The sequence below is a fragment of the Vipera berus genome (genome assembly GCF_964194415.1).
Source record: "Vipera berus genome assembly, chromosome: 3".
NCBI lineage: Eukaryota > Metazoa > Chordata > Lepidosauria > Squamata > Viperidae > Vipera > Vipera berus.
This window is the reverse complement of record NC_138204.1, coordinates 29,634,750-29,654,066: the sequence shown is the minus strand read 5'-3', so window position 1 is coordinate 29,654,066 and position 19,317 is coordinate 29,634,750. Positions and strand designations below refer to the sequence as shown.

The following is a 19,317-nucleotide window of genomic DNA, read 5'->3' as shown; positions in this document are numbered from 1 at the left end:
ACCCATTTTTAAAAGCAACAGATACAGAATAATATAGTAAATGGAACTCTTTATTCATCTAGGTATATGTTCAAGCTCCCGTCAACACCCCACCCAGCACAAGATGAGTGGAGGCAGCAGTTGGTAGTCTTCCATTTTTTAAATATGGCTTAGGACAGTGTTTACCTATTATTTAGCATTAATAAGCGCTACATACTTCTTTTTGGAAGACTAGCTATTGCTGTACTGAAATAACAGTCACAAGTACCCTTTTATGAATATTGCTTGATGAAATGTTCCAGAATACTCAAACGTTTGCAGTTATCTTATTCTCAGGTAACTGAAGGTTCAGGTAGTCAGTGATGGGATTCAGCCAGTTCACACCAGTTTGGCAAACCGGTAGCTAATTTTTTGTTGCCCAGGCCCAGAATGGACTTCAGGAAGTGGCATTCACACAGAAAACTGGTTGTTCACATATTTGAATCCCACCACTGCAGGTAATCCTTTACCTACGACCACAATTGAGCCCAAAATTTATGTTGCTAAGAGAAACATTTGTTAAGTGAACTTTGTCCCATTTCACGATTTTTCTTGCCACTGTTAAGTGAATCATTGCAGTTGTTAATTTAATAACATGTTGGTTAAATGAATCTGGTTTCCCCATTGACTTTGCTTGTCAAAGTCCCAAAAGATGATCACATAACTCAAGGAGACTGCAATGGTCATAAATATGAACCAGTTGCCAAGTATTTGAATTTTGATCACATGACCATGGAGATGCCGCAATGATCTTAAACGTGAAACATGGTCATAAGTCACTTTTTACAGTGACATTATAACTTTGAACAGTCATTAAATGAAACTGTTGTAAGTCTAGGGCTACCTGTATTGTTTTGCCTTTTTATTTCTTAGAATCAATGCGGCCTCTTTAGGATTGTGGGCGTGTTTTCTGAAGAGAACAATGCTACGTACTACCAGACCGATTTTAGCCGCCTGAAGCTATTGATTTTACAGGGATGCATGGTTGACTGCTTTACTACTAGAGGCCGTAATTCTTTTTTCAAGCATTGCAGGAACCTTTTGGTTCTTTCTTGAAGGGAAATACAAAAACACCAACTTGCCCGCGCGCGCCACTTTAAACTCAGCCTCCCCGCCTGCCCCGCCCTCCTATTAACTCTGATCTTGGTCGCGTCACCAGGAGCGTCATCACGCCGGAAAAAGTGGCTGGTTGCGGCGGCGTTGGCGCGAGATAGAAAAGTCTGCTTGGAGCTCCCGGGCGGGAGCCAGTGAGCGCGCCTGCAGTTGCGCCGGAGTGGCTAAGCGCGCTCAGCTTTGGGAAGGTTTAGCGGCATTTTTCGCAGCCCTGGCGGCAAACCCCTCGGGTCCCGGTGGCTCTTTTCGCTGAAGCAAGTCATTTGATAACTTCTGGCTTATTTGATGATTTTCCTGCAAAGCTGCAAGGCAGAATGTCTCGTCGGGCTCGCTGGTGAGTCGCGGGAAGCCCAGGCATTTTGGGAGGGCTAGGGAGACAGGGGAGGGGTCCTTCTCCCTCCCGCCTTTTTTGGAGCCAATTCCCACCTTCCTCTTCTCCTCCCCCCCCAACCCGAAAGCGCTTGCTCTGTTTCGTCCATTTATCCCGCCGCCCCCCTCCCCCTCCCGGCCGTGGGTCACGAAGAGAATGAACCTATGGAGCAAACGTGGCAGATGTTTCCATAGGTTTCCAATCTGCTGGGGGGGGGGAGTGGGGAGCTTAAAATGGCTCTCGTGAAATGCCTGGGCGGCAAGAGGAACCTTTTTTTCCCTCCATGCCGCGGCTGGGAGGAGGGGAGGGGAGGGGAGGGGAGGGGGAGGAAAATAGGTTGGGCCCTTTTTGTCTAGGAAACATTGCTCGGGGTTGAGAAAGGAAGTGCTCTCCAAACCTGGTTCCTTCTCCTTCCATTCCCCAAAGAGTGACTCCCGAGTGAAAATGTTGCCTTAGCTCATGACCTTAAATAAGGCTGCCCTGGGGCAACTAGATTCAAGTTTACAGCTTTAGGGTTTTGATGAAATGGTGAAAAAAAAAGCAGTTGAAACCAAAATGTTAGTAAGAACTCTGCCTGCAAGAGGTGCTGTAATGATGGAGTCAAGATTTTTTTAAAATCCCAAGGAGTTAAATGCTCTCACTGTGGATTTTAGCACATTAGACTCTAATATGAAGGGCTCTGTTTCAAGCTCTAAGATTAAATATCTTAGCTACTGATCTCATGATAGGTATGAATTTGACTTGTTGACCTTATTTCCCAGGCTGTTGCAAGGACTCTGGGCAGGTTCTAGGTCAATACTTCCATCCTGTTTCTGATTATGAAAAGCAAGTTAGAATATAGGAAGCTGGAAGCTGTTCAGGCCTGGGCTTTGGCAAATTTCCAAAGAGAAAATTCCAAGCGTGAAGACAACTGACATTTTACAAATGAGATCAGTGTTTCTAAAGCTTCATTGTGAAAACATTTTGAAATGTCAGGATGGCTATAGAATGTGTATGTAATTTTTTCCCCTTTGGCTTCCAGTGCAGTGTATAGATTAGTCCAGTGTATAGGGATACCAATCTGTGTAAAGTGATTTGAAGAACTGAGTGTTTACAGGTGAAGATTTTGCTGGAATGTTGCTAAACTAGATAGAAATGAATTAGTATTTGTAGTAAATGCTTAATTATAACATTTCTCTTTTAAAACCTGTTTATAATAGTGAAGAGCAAGAAGAGCTGCTTTATCACGATTCAGATGTGACAGATCGAAGGGATAACAGATGTAAAGTCAAGTGGTCTCGTGAAGAAGTATGTATTGTGTTGTTAATAAAGAAAAACAGGGAGATTGGTCTTGGGCCAAGCATGTGTGAGCCTCTGCAGGAGGTGAAGGCATAAGAAAAGATCCACTGACAACTTTGGATACAAATATAGTAAATAAACAGAAGTAGACTGCTTTTGAATTAGTAAATGAAAAACAGGCTTAACATTCTCATAAACCAGTACATGGCTGAACTCAGGTCTTGTTATTGACCAAATTATAAGTGAAAAAAAGCAGGTGGTTCTCAGCTTACAACTATTTGTTTAGCAACCATCAAAAGTTACAATGGCACTGGAAAAAGTGACATATAACTGATCCTCACACTTAAAACTTTTGCAGAATCTCCAGGGTCACATGATTAAAATTCAGGCACTTGGCAGTTGGCATGTATTTATGATGGTTGCAGTGTGAGGTCACATTTGTGACTTAGCTGGCTTCGGACAAACAAATTCAATGGGGAAGCCAGATTCACTTAACAATCATTATGATTTACTTAATAACTACAGTGATTCACTAACTGTGGCAAAAGTCATAAAATTTGGCATACCTCACTTGACAATCACCTTGCTTAGCAATAGAAATTCTGGTCCCAATTTTGGTTGTAAATCAAGGATTGATTATCTATAATATCAAAGATGCATTTATGAGTCAGCTCTTTGGATAGTAAATGTTTGCCAGAGTTCTGTTTGAAGCTTAAGTTTTTAATCTCCATTTTGGATATCTGTCTATGAAGCGAAACCCTGGGCAAAAGTTAAGTAGGCATTTAGTTCCTGATAAATTATATAGACCTATGCAGTTTTTCTGCTTCCTGTTATAAAGTCCCATCATTATATGAATCAAATTTCTGTAAGATAATTTATTTTATAATCTGGGGGTGGACAAAATCAAGTACTGGGATCTTGAAAGTTCTTGAAGGGGCAATTGAGGTTTTATATTTTTCCATACATTAGAGTTGGCCATTTAGACAAAGTATTTGCTTCTACTAGATCCTATATGCTATTTCTGCTGCATTGTATACTTTGTGATAGCAGTGTAACTTGCTACCTAAAGGTATTTGTTCAGTGTGGGTCAAATCACATAAGAATTCAAGATTCTATTCCTTATTTTGTGTTAGGTTGTGATGTATCCTTACAGTCTTGCTCTTTTTAGGATGAGCTGTTGAATTCACTGGTGTCACAATTTGGACATGACTGGAAATTCCTAGCAAGCCATTTTCCTGTAAGTGGAGTTTTTCATTTGAGTAGGTTTTCTTCTTGTTGTTTTCCCTATCAATAGAAACAATAGGAAGCCAAATTTACTGAAATTTAACTGCTGGTTAAAGTGCTAATGTATGTCTCTGTTCCCTTTGATTTTTATTTCTGTCTGTCTTACTAATGTTTCATTTAACATAAACCTATTTAAATTTGCTCATAGAACCGCACTGAACAGCAATGTCAGTATCGCTGGCTAAGAGTGCTAAATCCTGTTCTTGTAAAAGGCCCCTGGACTAAACAAGAAGATCAGAAGGTAATTCATTGTTCAGTAGTTACGTCTGGACCCGAGGAGTTGAAATGTTATCATCTTTGTGATAGGGAACTTCAGTATGAACCCAACTGGAGGAATTGCTGGGCATAATTCGCAAGCAAGCCTTTCACAACCTAGTGCCCTTCCAGAATTTCCACCAGAACATTGACAAGGAATCCGGATTTACATCTATACGGATGAAGGATGTCAATCTGAGTTCAACTTCCCATTGGAAGATTCAGATGTTTTGCTCCCTTCACACTATAAAATTTTGTAGTATAATAGAGAATCCAAAGATTTATTGCAGTTTGAACTATCTGGGCTCTCCAAGATTCCTTTTGTAGCCTCCATCATATCCCTAATATTGGGCAAACGTTTTTTGTTTTGATAATGAGTTATGCCATGAAATCCCTTACGGGGCTTAAAATTGCCCCTTCAAGATATTAAACCCTTATGCTCAAGTTGGGTTGGTTTCTCCAGTTCTAAAGAGAGCCTAAAAACAAAAATGAGTGTCTTTAGGTCAACATCGCCCAGAGTGGATCAAAATTGCATGGCCCTGCTTAACTGCATCTTTCCACATGGATCCTTGTATAATGGGTGAATGTCAAGGGTCAAAAGTGCATCCAGTAAACAAAACAATGTAACCCATTTTATTTTTGTGATGAGGTCATTGAATTGGTGAAAAAATATGGCACAAAGCAATGGACTCTCATAGCCAAGCATTTGAAAGGCCGTTTAGGAAAGCAATGCCGGGAACGTTGGCACAACCACCTGAACCCTGAAGTCAAGAAATCATCCTGGACAGAAGAGGAAGACCGCATAATTTGTGAGGCTCACAGGATACTTGGAAACCGGTGGGCTGAGATTGCCAAGATGCTGCCTGGAAGGTATGTTTAAAACCTGTTGAAGCAGCCCTCTTTCAGAATAGCAATGCTTGCTGCTGCTGCTTCTCCTGCATGCATTTACTGTATTTTAAAGGACTGATAATGCTGTGAAAAACCATTGGAATTCTACAATCAAAAGGAAGGTGGACACAGGAAGCTTTCTTAATGAAGCAAAAGAATCCAAACCCCTTTATTTGCTGGTGGAGGTGGAAGGCAAGGAAGGACAAAATACATCAGAAGGGGAAAATCAGGTAGTACAAAACATTTATCTTTCAGCTGCCTATGGAACATTTGAATAACAAACTTTTAAAGATTATATATCATAGTGCTTGATGAAATATGGATGTGCAAAATGCAAATTTTCTAGGGATAGAATTGTAAAGTACTGCTGGAATATTTTGTATTTTTCATGGTATGAATGGTCACGCTTGGAACATCACAAATCATTTTGTCTTCTTGAACATTTATTCCAGAAAACTACAGGTTATACCCAGAATTGCTAAATGATCACATTTGGGGGGAGGGGGGGAAGCAGAATATTTCCAGGTAGAATGGAATATTTTATCTCCAGAATGCTGAGATTTGGACATAATCTTTCTTTGTGCAAGGCTTAGTTCTGTAAAGGACTGAGGAGGGAGGTGGAATTTGGATGCAAGAAAGAAAACTAAATTAAAATCATTGAAGTAACTGTTGCTTCAGAAATATGATAGGAAACTGCTATCAGTTCTGACCATATTGGTGGTGACATAGTTGAAATCCAACATCTGGATTTACAATTCCCCCCCCCCCCTGTATTTGATAAGAAGAAGGTAGGTTTTGTTTGTGTTCTTCCTACCTCTGATTTTACAATCTACAACTTTGAACATGTTTTTGTTTATAGTGATACAAATCTTCACTCATCTTTCACAGCAGCATTTTTTGACCAACTGGCCGGTCCAGACTTTGGAAGTAAAGACAGAAGTTGATGAAGAGCCAGCAGACTTGCATATGTTGCCATCTGAACCAATGCTTGAAAGCCTAGTGGAGCCCAGTGTCAGTGGAGCATCAGAAACCCTGGTGCCAGATGATCCTTTGGATGGGAGTTCTGCATGTACATGGGTGGTTGAAGCAGGCAATTATTTGTGTACTGCTGCAGCCCCAGCTATTTCAGAAGCTCTGGACATGATTGAATCTGTAAGAAATGAATTAATTGAATATTTTGATAAACTACACCAGTGTTTTAACTCCCAGAATTCCGCAGTTAGCAAAGAAATTACAAGTGTATGGATTTTAAGGTTGCCAAATTTGAAAACCAGTGAACTACATAAGCAACGGTAGAAGGAGAATGTGGCAGGAAAGATTATTTGAAGGAAACAGACCTTTGGGTGGAGGGCTCGGTGGATGATATGTATTGAAGTGAATCTGATTTCCATTTTGTATGGCTTAACCTTTGTAACTGTATCTTTGAATGTGTATACAGTATATGCTGATTGTGAGTTGATTTTAAATGTTTTGTGATTTATTGGTGATTTGCTGATTTATATGTGACCACTGGTTATATCCATTTCCATAAACTGAATGTGATATAATGGTTAAGGTACTGGATTATGAGTGGGAAAATCCAGATTCTACCTCTTTTACAGAGAAGCCGGCTGGGTGATTTGGCCCAGTTGCCTTTAATGTGCTCAAAAATCTACCAACGGGCACAAAAGCAGTGTGGGAAAGTGGTCTATAATCTTCCATAAGAGGTTTATGGATTGATTTTTGGCTGCTGATAAGCATCTCACAATCCAAAGCTATTAGCAAACTTTTTACCTGTTCCTGTGTTCATTGTCTGCAATCTTGTCTTAGACCTGTATCTTATTTTGAACATTCCTATTCTGGCAGGACCCAGATGGCTGGTGTGATCTCTCTCAGTTTGACCTACCTGATGATTTATCTGCAAGTAACAGCAACAGTCCGGAGAAGCAAGCCTCTATAAAACCCTACTGCTCTTCACAGAATGTTACAGAGTACCGTTTAGATGGCCACACCATTTCGGATCTCAGCAAAGGCAGCAAGGGTGAACTCATCCCCATTTCACCTTGCACAGACATGAGCTTTGGCACACCCCCTGCTGTGCTCAAGAGGCAAAAGAAGAGGAAAATTAGTCTCTCACCAGTTTTAGAGGGTGGCACCAGTACAAACCTCTCCTTCCTTGATTCCTATAACAGCATGACACCCAAGAGCACACCAGTTAAAAGCACCCCCGTCAAAACTCTGCCATTCTCCCCATCCCAGGTAGGTTGGTGTGAACTGGCAATGAGATGGATATAAAGAACAAGATAAAGGCTAGTTGTGCCAAGGTGCCCTCTTTTGTTTAATGACATAATGGTCAATTTTGACAATTGGTAGTGTCCTGTTTTTATTTGGTGGAATGTGTGCTTAAGGGGGGAATTCAGAGTAATGGAAAACAGTCATCAGTAACTACCATATATAACTTATATAGAGTTTTGGCCTGTTTTGGTCATCTTTTCCTATCTGCAGTAATGTAGTCTGCACCTTTCAGAATTGCTGGCTAAAATGACTGACAAGAAACTGGCCAAGCAGATTGGGAATTTTGGATGTTGTAATTGTATCACAGGGCATCAATTCAAAGAAAATTCAGCTTGATATGAGATGAAAATGATACACAAAACCATTCTGGGTGCTTTTAAATGTTAGAAATTGGCATGCTTATATCCTGATAAAATCAGAAATAGATGGCAATTTTTTTGTAAAGGTAAAAGGTAAAGGTTCCCCCGCACATGCGTGCTAGTCGTTTCCGACTCTAGGGGCCGGTGCTCATCTCCGTTTCAAAGCCGAAGAGCCAGCGCTTGTCCGAGGACGTCTCCGTGGTCATGTGGCCGGCATGACTAGACGCCAAAGGCGCACGGAACGCTGTTACCTTCCCACCGTAGTGGTCCCTATTTTTCTACTTGCATTTTTACGTGCTTTAGAACTGCTAGGTTGGCAGAAGCTGGGACAAGTAACAGGCGCTCACTCTGTTACGCAGCACTCGGGATTCGACCTGCCAAACTGCCGACCTTCAGATCGACAAGCTCAGTGTCCTAACCCACTGAGCCACCAAGGCAATTTTTCTACAGTACAGGTAGTCCTTGACTTAAATCCACAGTTGGGACTGGAACTTCCATCACTGAGTAGTGTGGTCATTAAATGAATTGTGTTCAATTTTATAACCTTTTTGCTGCAGTCATTAAGCTAGCAGTCCCCAAACCCTGGTTCATGGTCTGACACTGATCTGCAGCATGCCAGAAACCAGTCTGCGCCAACAAGCAAAGTCCCATCCGTGGGATATAGGCAGCACATGAAAACACGCACCCTTCGTTCCGCAGAAAAATCTGGTGCCCCAAAATTTGGGAGCTACTCGCTGCATTAAGCAATCTGGCTCCCTCCATTGATTTTGCTTGTTAGAAGTCCCCTGGGGATATCAGAAACAATGATCGGAGGACTCACAGGGACACTAGCAATCTTACGTTTGAGGGTCAGTTGCAAGTTATATTTTTTAAGTACTGTTGTAACTGAATGGTCATTAAACCGTCATAAATCAAGGTCTACCCATAGTAATCTCTTACATCAGAGCCCGATTCTCACTTTAGGGCACCTGTTTTCTTCTGCACCATATTTGTTTTGTTTACCTCTAAGAAGTGTTCCTCAACCTCAGCAACTTTAAGATGTGTGGACTTACAGACCACTTGTGGCTGTAAGGCTGATAAAATAGCTTCAGTGACAATTTGGGGTTTGATTTTTCAAATTCTTCCTTTTGAAATTCTGCTTACAAAAAGTTTTATCCATATGTAAAATCTGTATGGATTTAGAATGTGTTCCTACCATTCCAGTGGGTTAGGCATTTACTCTCCAGCCTTGTTTTGTAATTTTATGTTTTTTTGAATGCATGAGCCCAACACTAGCAACTTAGGTGTTTTTTGCTTGGCCTCAATAATAAATTTAAGATAGAAAGTGCCCTGAGCATCTTGCTTACAGATGACTGAACATAGACAAATGCTATTGGATGTTAGTTGTTGTTGTAAAACTCTTACCAGGTGCTTTCATGCTGACATCCTGTGTCATGTTTATTGCCAATATATGAGCCTTCCTGCTATATCGGTTTCTAAGATTTGAACATGCATTCTTTGCAGACCTGATATCAATTAAAAATCAGAATTTGGTATTAAAAGCTATAGGAATTTAAATTTAGCTTTGGATTACCCATAAACTTTTACCTCAGTTCCCATGTCTAAAAGTAAGAGAAATGATCTGAAAATATATTTTCTTTCTTATTCATAAGTTGATTTAGTCCATTTTATTAAATCCAATACTGACTGACAGAATTTCAAATAATATTTCCAGGAATTGTTAATGTGTTTCTATTGAACTTTAGCTTTTTAATCCAGGCCTGAGGCCAAGAAGAGGAAACAATTCCTTCCTAGAGGATTCTCCCTCTATTTTAAAAAAGTTTGGCTTATTTGCAATTTTTGAATCCAACTGGGAAATAAGACAACATGCCCTGAGACAGGTTAAAGGTTAAATAACAGTTGTCCTCTATACCAATTGTTCCAGATTAGTATGGAGGGGAAACACATCGATGTGTGGAAATAAGTCAAGCCCCAAATCTAACTTCCTGTCAGGACCCACCCCAATCCACGTCTTAGGAAAACAAAAACTCTTGGAGTCCGTTCTAGTCCAAAAGGAATTTTTACTAGGACATGCTTGGTTGTGGAAATACAAGACAGGACTTGGTATTGTTTTACAGATTGAAACTTTATAAAGAGTTCCTGGTTCAACCCCCCCTTCCTTCAACCCCATTTGGTCAGCCCCCCATCATTTTACTTCGTGTCATCCCTTTCAAATCTTTATGGTTATTGCCTTCTTCCTTTACAGATTCAAATGGAGACACAGGCCAGATGCCTTCTTCCCTAACCCTCCCCTTTGTTCCCCCAGTTCAAAAGGTTTCTCTTGGTCTTTGAAATAACCTAAGGCAGGCTGAATCCACATGCGCTCCTCGCTCCTCCTTCCTCGGGAGATGGCAGAATCCATGGGGGGGAATAATGTTTTAAACATACATTTATGAATGTGATATAAATGGATTCTGACACTTCCTTTTGTGAGCTCTAGAGGCTGCTGTCTGAAAAGGATTTTTATTATAAGGATCAATATTCCTGTTTTTATTATATTTCTGTGAATAGACTACTCACCATCAGATGGCTTTACCATTTAAGCACAAAGCAGATCTCTCACTGTGTGACCTGTGTGTAAAGGCATCAGTAATTATAGCATATGATGGAACCTAAAATGAAGATAAAGGACTTTTTTTCTTTTTCCCTTTCCTCTGCTTTTTTGGTGCTTTCTATTGAAAGCGAGATGAATTTTAGGGTATTTTAGAAGTGACAGGCTACATACGAGGAACATAAAATGTTTCTTTATAGTGAGTCAGATCACTGCTCTATACATTTGTACCTATCCATGGTTTCAGAGAACAGTTGCTAGAGTGAGATGGTGAGGATTGAAATTATACATTTTGTGAAAGTGATAGAATTTATATCTTGCAGGTATGAAAATGAGCAGGATGTTGCAAATCAGACCTGCTGCTCAGTCCTGAAGTTCTTGTAAGATGAGGAATTATATTAGTATTCATTTTCCCCTCGACCCTGTTACCTCATCTCAGCAACATCCATTACTATGAGATATCCCTTCCATCTTTATGAAAAATAAAATATTAATTTCTTTTACCATGTAGTTTCTGAATTTATGGGCAAAACAAGACACTTTTGATTTGGAGAACCCCTCCTTAACTTCCACACCCGTTTGCAGCCAGAAGGTGATTGTGACAACCCCACTGCACAGGGATAAGACCCCACTACTGCAGAAGACCTCTGTGTAAGTCTTTTTATCTTTCTCCTCCCAAGCTGCACCTTGTAATGCTGGAGATTTAGGCAAAGCATATAGGAGATAAGAGTGAAACAAGAGGAACTTTTGTATGCTTTAAAATGGAATGCACATTGGAAATATTTTACTACAAATGATTTAAGAGTTGCCTTGCTGTGAGATGGGCAGTAAATAAGCTTAATAAATAAATACATAAATTGTCACCATTTGTTTTCTTTACATATCCTTTAGATATAAATGCATTGGGTGATGTGGGCTAGTAGGGGATGCTAAGTTAGGGTTTGCAGTCCTGCCTGCCTCCTCATAAGTTAAATCAACTCAGGCTAAGGTCCCAAACAGTTAACAGTACTTTCACTGACTGTTTCTTTTGTCATTTACCTGAATCCAGTCTTGGATTTAAAAATGATAGTGCTTTACTCTTCTGCATGTATGTTTTCAGATTTGTAACTCCTGATCAGAAATATATGGCAGACAATACACCTCATACGCCAACTCCTTTTAAGAATGCGCTAGAGAAATATGGCCCAATAAGGCCTTTGGTATGTATTAAGCCAATTCATGGATTCTTTCTATGTTTGCATCATATATCCCCACTGGAGTAACAGTCCCCCTAATATGCCCCAAGAAATGGAGCCAAAAAAGATTCCAGTTGTGAATTAAATTTGGTTCCCCTCCATGTTTATGTTCTCCTAAGGCTGGTTTAAATAATTTTCTTACTTATTATAGGGAGTTGGACTAAATGATCATTGTGATCATTTCCAAAATTCTATATATCTCCCCATCTGGTGGGCTCCCAGAATAAGGTATTGACTTGAACTTATTATTTGCAGAGACTTTTTGAAATTAGGCCAATGATCAAAAAAGTTGTTTGCTTTGGTTTTAAGGTGTAATAATGATTATTATAGGTAGGAGATTTTAATATAAATCCCTTTAATTTTCTTTTCATCAATCTGCCCATCCCACCTAATAAGTTCTTGTGCGTTCTTCTATCTCCCTCTTTTTTGGGAAATCAAAGTTTCCCCCCCTCCAAATATGTCCCTTTAGGAATAAATAACATAAAGTTTATGCGTATCTGTGAGCAAAGTTACTATTTTAGAAATGGGTGGAACTGCTCCTTCAGGGTAAAGAACAAAATGCCTAATGTTGAGTCATGATTCTGCTATTAATCACATCTTGTTCGCTCCCCACCCAACTTTATATCACAAACTGCAGCTCCAAACACCTAATCTTGAAGAGGATTTGAAAGAAGTACTCTGGAGTGAGACTGGAATGGAACTGATCATAGAAGATGACGTGAAGCCAGAGAAACAGAAGAGAAAACAGGGTGTAAGCATCTGATTAAGCATGTCTGCTAAACGTTATATTTCCTTCTAATTGTCCTTGTAACTTTTAAAGTTTACAGAGCCTAGATCTGCTTCATACTGGTTGGGATGCCACAATGAACTTTCCCAGATAATGCCACTTTTAAAAATACAACAGCAAACCCGCACCATTTTACTTGCACCATGGGGTGTTTGATTTAAACTTCATGGTACAGCATTAATTTTCCACTTCTCTGTCTTCAGTGAGACCTTTGCATGTTAAAAGTCTTGTTGCAGAAGTTAGCCAGGTTGAAGACCAGGCTGATGGAATCTTTATTCCTGATGATGCCCTTTGTGGATCATCTGTTGGGGACTTTTTTTCTCTTGAACTTCTTTCCTGCCCAGCAAGAAGGAGCCTGGGAAGAAATAGTTTGAAGAATAATTTCCAGGGAGGAAAGAACAAACTCTTTTGGACTGATGTAGCCTGACTTTTGCATTTAACAGGCTTTTGAAATTAGTTTGAAGGTAGCAGGTTACCTGTCCAGGTTTGGGGAAGAGGAACAATTATAGCTCAGGCAATTGGGATCTGCTGACAGGTTAGTGCAGGGGTCTTCAAACTCGGTCCTTTTATGACTCATGGACTTTAACTCCCAGAATTCCTCAGCGTGCCTGGCTAAGGAATTCTGGGAGTTAAAATCCACGAGTCATTTTGCTTTATTTTTTCTTGTTAAAGCCTAAATATCTTGATTCCATTGCTTTTTCAGTTGCACAGGAGTCCAATTAAGAAGGTCAGGAAATCCCTTGCTTTGGACGTTATTGATGAAGACTTGAAGCTGACTGTTTCCTCTGTGGGCAACCCTATTTGCTTCAAAAGAACTCAGGTGAGCTGTGATCCCCTGGAGAGTAAATTGGTAGCTGGTAACAATTTTAAAATATCTGCTTACCTGCTTGCTACAATATTCTTTCATTGCAATAGGAAAGTTGATATCTCCCCAGTCTTTGTTCCTCCAGAAGGCAATTTCATACGTTCTTACACAACCGATCGTTCTGTTGTACATGTATAGGTGTAATTGTATGCACAGACTTTAAACCCTTCCTGTTTCATGAGACAGATTTAGCTTTAGGAACTCTTTAATGTTTTCAGTTCTGGGTTTTTGCAAATACTGGCAAAAGACCTCTATTTTACATAAAACTTGGCAACATTTTGTGAAGAAGAGCTATCCCTTTTTTTTAGAAGTTGCCCTTTTAGGTACTTTGAGAATTGATAGTTTTTTATTCGTGTAGCAGTTGCTTGTACTTTACCAGCGTATTGTGCTTGCCTGCAATTTTCAGTGCCAGAAATGGTAATGAAACATTTCCTTCTGATAACAATTTTTGTAAGAGCACTTAAGCATATTAGTGAGAACTGTTAGGTATTATCTGTCTATGCTAATGAATTACCTTGAAACTATATTTTTTTTAAAAAAACAACAATAAAATACAACAAACTCCCATGTGATTTTTTTAAAAAAAATAATTACTGTGTATTTGTGCACCATTAATTCTGATGTAATAATTGATACTTGACTTGTTAATGTGCTTTTCTATAATGCTATAAATTAGAAGGCAGCAGCTTATTATCATCCATCCTGCAAAATAGTTGGCCTCTGTAGAGTTTCAGGAAAGCTGCGTTGGGCCCATGCTGCTTTTAGCAACCACATCTCTCAGCCTGCAGATAAGTGGCTCAATTTTATTGCAGACAAAAATATAATAAACACATTCTGGGTAGGAAAAAAAATGAGGTGGGGAATTGCAGATTCAAGAGTAGAGTAGGCAAATGTTAATGGTATTGAAGAAAAATGATTGTGGAACTTCATTAAAATAGCAAAATGTCCAAATTTTGATCAAAAACTTCCTTGGAACACAAAAATTCAATTCATTACTTTTAATAAGGCAGCAGCTTCCTTAGTAAATGTTATTTTTCTAAATTTTAAAAGTCTTATGTGAGAGGGATATGCCAGCCATCTTAAAGCAGGTACCGCTACACCTTCTGCTTACGAGCTCATCTCTGGAAGTGGCTGTGTTATCTTCCAGTCCCAAACTTTCCCTTTTGGAGGGAAAGTTGTGGAGAAAGTGATTCGGTAGTTATAGAAGAACCTGGGGGAAGTAGGAATATTTAGGTTTTCTCAATCATGGGCATGGGCATTGGCATCTCACAAGGTTCAGCTGTAATGAGACTTGTGTGCTCTGTGTAATCCTCTTTATGCTGCTTGATTTCCCAATAGCTTTTTGTGCCATCAACCACAGCATACTTTTGGACTGCCTGCACGGGTTGGGCATTCAAGGCACAATGTTGTAGTGCTTTCATTTCTTCTTAAATAGGCAATTCCAGTAGTAGCTGTGGGGGAGAAGAGGCTGAACCCTTAGATACTCCACTACCGTATTTTCCGGCATATAAGACGACCCGGCGTATAAGATGACCCCCTACTTTTCGTGTTAAATTATAGGGTTTGGGCTAATAACTCAATATTTCACTTCCTGGCACACAATCTGCATATTAACAACTCGTTTAGTGTTAGTACCCTTTTTTTATAAGTGCCACGATGTTGCTAAAATAAAAGAGGTAAACTTCGTGACCCTCCCAGCCCGTGCATAAAACAGAAATGAAAAGGCTTAAGCCTTTCCGTTCCCAAATACCAAGGTTTCCCCCGAGTTTTGCGCGGTAAAACAAACGGCATTTGCGTATTAATGTTTCTCCACGGAGCACAAAATTCTCCCAAATTAAGGAAAGTGGGGAGCTATAGAATCTGGGGCTACAGGGAATACCTCTGGCACGACAGGCAACCCTGGGAAACACGAGGACTGTAGCGGCACGCTCAGTTTGCACAATCCGATCCAGAAAGCGCCCGGAGGCTCCTTCGTTACTTCTAACTGCAGAACGTCTTCACGTCCCGCCCGCCTTGCCTTTTAAACCCGGCTCCCTTTTACCCTGTAACATTTCTCTGCTCCACCTGCTCTGTGATTTGCCCAGCTTTGCTCCTTACCCGCCAAATGGGCGCCTCGCCTTCTTTTCTCTGAGCTCTCTCGCCTGGTGCGCTGCTGCTCTCAGTTCCGCACTCCGTGACCGGGCAAGCAATTCTTCTGGTCGGCACGAGTCAGGCGGTGCCTCGGCGGGAGCAAAGGTGCTCCCTACGGTCGAGCGGGGCGCCTCTGGGGACTGCCTGCCCCTCCTCTCATCGGGGACCTGACAGCCAGCATTGGAGGTGCTAGCATGGCCAGTCCTAGAGAGAGCAACGGCGGCAGCTGCAGTAGCCACCCCAGAAGCTGACAAGAGTTTGCCCTCCATCACCCGTTCGCCGTTCGCCGTCCGCCGCTTTACCACGGGTCGCCATGCCTACCTCCATTCACCCAGCGATCCCGCCACCCAGCAGATAAGAGAAAAGATCCGAGAGGTATTTTTCCGGCGTATAAGACGACTCGACGTATAAGACGACCCCCCCAACTTTTGAGGTGATTTTCATGGGTTAAAAAGTCGTCTTATACGCCGGAAAATACGGTATATTGGTAGACCAATATATCTTTCTTTCTTTTCTTTCTTTCTTTCTTTCTTTCTTTCTTTCTTTCTTTCTTTCTTTCTTTCTTTCTTTCTTTCTTTCTTTCTTTCTTTCTTTCTTTCTTTCTTTCTTTCTTTCTTTCTTTCTTTCTTTCCCATTTCATTTAAAATCTATATTAAGCTGCTAGGTATGGTAATCTGCCAGCACAGGTGAATTATCCCCACTCTGGATCGAATGAGAGATGGGATCTTGACTTGGTCCTTGGGGCTGTTGGATGGGGAAAAAACTGTCCAATTAAAGCAGTATACAAGTTAAACAAATGCATTATTGTGCCCTTTTCAGCAACATATTAATACACTAGTTTTTAAAGCTGAAGATACAACTGCATATCATATTTACTCAGCCCCGGCTGTCTTATGAATTGCTAAACCAGGAAGACATAGCCTGCTACTTCTATGATACCCAGGCAGTTTTGCAACCAATATGGTGAAGCTTTCTGGGGAGAGTGATTATTTATTCTGAATTATGGTAATAAGTTCTGTTTATGTTATTATGTTCATTAGTACTGTTGCATAGCTTTGGTGATAATTGATCTCCATAGTTAACATACTGAAATAAAGCACAAATGTTATCGTTTGCATTACTCAGCAATAATTGTTATGAAATTTCTTATTCTTGTAGATAAGGTAGTCCTTGACCTATGACTACAGTTGAGCCCAATTTTTCTGTTGCTAAGCGAGACAGTTGTTAAGGGAGCTTTGGCCAATTTTATGACCTTTCTTGCCACAGTTGTTAAGTCAATCACTGCTGGCTTTCCTATTGACTTTGTGAGAAGGTTGCAAAACCTGATCCCATGACCCTGGGAGACTGCAGCCATCATAAATACATGCCAGTTGCCAAGTGTCCAAATTTTGATCACATGACCAATTGGATGCTGCAATGGTCATAAATATGAAAAATGATCGTAAGTCCCTTTTTCTAGTACCATTGTGATTTTGAATGGTCACTCAATGAATGGTTGTAAGTCAAGCACTATCTGTATGCTGATGAATTATTACTTTGAACACAGTAAAGTATTACAAATAAAACATTTTTCCTGTTTGGAAAACTGATACCATACCTGAAAGATCAGGGCATTTCCTGATTACACTAAATGCATGCTTTCTGCTTGCTTTATAATGTATTAATAGGAATGGCTTGGAAAGAAATCAGTAAGTATGTTTCATGTCAACTTGCTTTTCTCATTGGTTGACTGATATCTGAAATTTTCTTTGCAGTCCCTAAACCTTTCCTTGTCAAGCAGCAAGAATGACAACAGTTTACTCAACAGAGGATTTATGCACATAAAGACTGACAAGATTCCATCTTCCAGAAGAAACCAAAGTAAATTCAGGGTACCAACTTTGGTAGGTATAGCTAGTCATGGACATTGCTAGTTGCCACAGTCTTAGGGATTTGAAAAATGGGATGCTAAAATCTGTACTATGCTCCTACCAACTTATATGATTATAAGATCCATCTCTGAATTTATGAATCAAGAGTAAAGTCACCTTTCATGTTTAGCTTGTCTCCTGAGGTCTTGAATAGACACGTCTGAAGTTTTCTATGTCACAATGTAGAAGCAGTTTGTCATTGTGTCAACTAACCTTTGTACTTTGAAACTGATTATAAATTTTGGTCAGCTGTTATTTTTTAAGTAATTCAGTTTACTATACAATATAATGGTTGCCACTGGGCAAAAATTCCATGGAAAAAATTCTGTCTTCCTGTTTAATGATTTCATGTCTGTCAATTACAAATGCATTGCTTTGTTTTTATTCTTTTCTTTCTATGCTACTGTGTATTTCATAAGCTTCATTCTCCTGCCATTTTGATGTGTGGTCTGGTTTGAAATCTGTTGTGTGATAATCTATTAAAAATGGAAATATTTCAAAGGTTCTTCAGTCAGTTTCTGTAGGAAAAAATAACCACTTCTTTAAGCAGGCAGTTACATTCCCAATGTGTTCTTTTAATTTATTTGCTATTATCTGTTAGAGAAATAAGGATATGTTGAAATAACATCATTTTGGGACATTTACAAATTCTTTGTAGCTGTGGTCAACATTATTTTGCAGTCTATTGATAATCCACAATTGGTTGGAATCTCCTACCACATTAAATTAAATCTTTTGCAAATCTTATTCAGATGCATGTACAACGGATATCTTGTATTCTCTGTTTTGCAGATGTCCAATGCTTGGAAAACTGTAGCTTGTGGTGGTTCCAAAGATCAGCTGATCATGCAAGACAAAGCTCGCCAAGTCCTGGGTGTTTTGAAACATAATCACATATCTCGAACATTGATCCTATCTTGAAGAACCCCTGAATATGTAGTTTTGGTTTTTATGTATATATATATATATATGGAAGTGGGGGAAGAGAGGAAGAGAAAATACTTACTTTTTCAGGGCAACTTCTCTTTTGTGACCTCTGAGATTTAAATTGTACTAAGTTTCTGATTCTAAGTGGGTTGTGGAAAATTTGGGCCTAGCTGAATGCCAAGAATGTGGCAGCCTTATGAAATATTCCTGTGTAGCTCCTAGGTAATTTGCGTTAAGTGGAAACAACTACTGTTTTGTCCCTGCCTTCAACTGATCTACAAGGGGGACCTATGAGCTGAATGAATTGACACTGATGAGACAGCCCTGGATGTCTGGATCTAGTTAGTTTCCACCAATTCTGTTCAGCTTTGCAGGATTGGGCATGGCAGACTAAACCCAGAAGACGATTTGATATGCTATGAAAAATTGAAACCACTTCCTCAGAGCATTGCTGGCTAAAAACTAATAAAATCACTGCCTTTACCTTTTGTCAACATCTGTTGCTCCTTACTAAGATCCAGGATTACTTGAAAAGCCACAACACACAAACCTATTTTGTGTAATATTTCCGGGGTCCACCAGAAGGCGCTGATGTCAACATTATTGCTCTAGCTCAGCAGAATATAAATTGACCTAAGGAACAAGCCAGCTATCTGAAAGAAACAGTCTATGTATTGGGTGCACATTCTTTTAGGAGACTTTGGGAACACTTATGTATAAAGCTGAAGGCATGGGACATACTGCACAAGAAAAGTCACAGCTGGTGTAAATTTACTTCTGACTGTCTGAAAGCCACATACACTGTTTTGCTGCAGAGGACATTGGTATATTCTTGCAAATGAAATGGGTCTCATTGATGTGAACAGTAAAGCAGGCACAGCAGTGGCTGGGATAAGCTGTGCCTTGTTTGGGGCTTGTGCTATTCATTTGAAGTGTATCATGGTGATTGGAAAGATCCTGCCAAATCAATCATATTTGTTAACTGAATCAGCTTCTGGGTGTCCAAATCTAATTGCAAACCTGTATTAGGGCAA

The 19,317-nt window shown here is 40.0% G+C and overlaps 1 protein-coding gene across 1 annotated transcript; it reads left to right on the top strand.

Annotated features, from left to right (window-relative positions):
* Window positions 1-1,445: 1,445 nt before the first annotated feature.
* Window positions 1,446-18,814, top strand: MYBL2 (MYB proto-oncogene like 2; the record flags this gene model as incomplete). The annotated part of the gene is made up of 14 exons (XM_081325963.1): window positions 1,446-1,465; window positions 2,701-2,788; window positions 3,948-4,016; window positions 4,212-4,304; window positions 4,968-5,188; window positions 5,280-5,436; window positions 6,095-6,358; window positions 7,052-7,444; window positions 10,941-11,080; window positions 11,529-11,628; window positions 12,302-12,415; window positions 13,155-13,271; window positions 17,201-17,329; window positions 18,149-18,814. 14 exons carry the CDS (start codon window positions 1,446-1,448, stop codon window positions 18,275-18,277), a joined length of 2,034 nt encoding a protein of 677 aa, XP_081182089.1. The 3' UTR covers window positions 18,278-18,814.
* Between the last annotated feature and the right edge of the window lie 503 nt (window positions 18,815-19,317).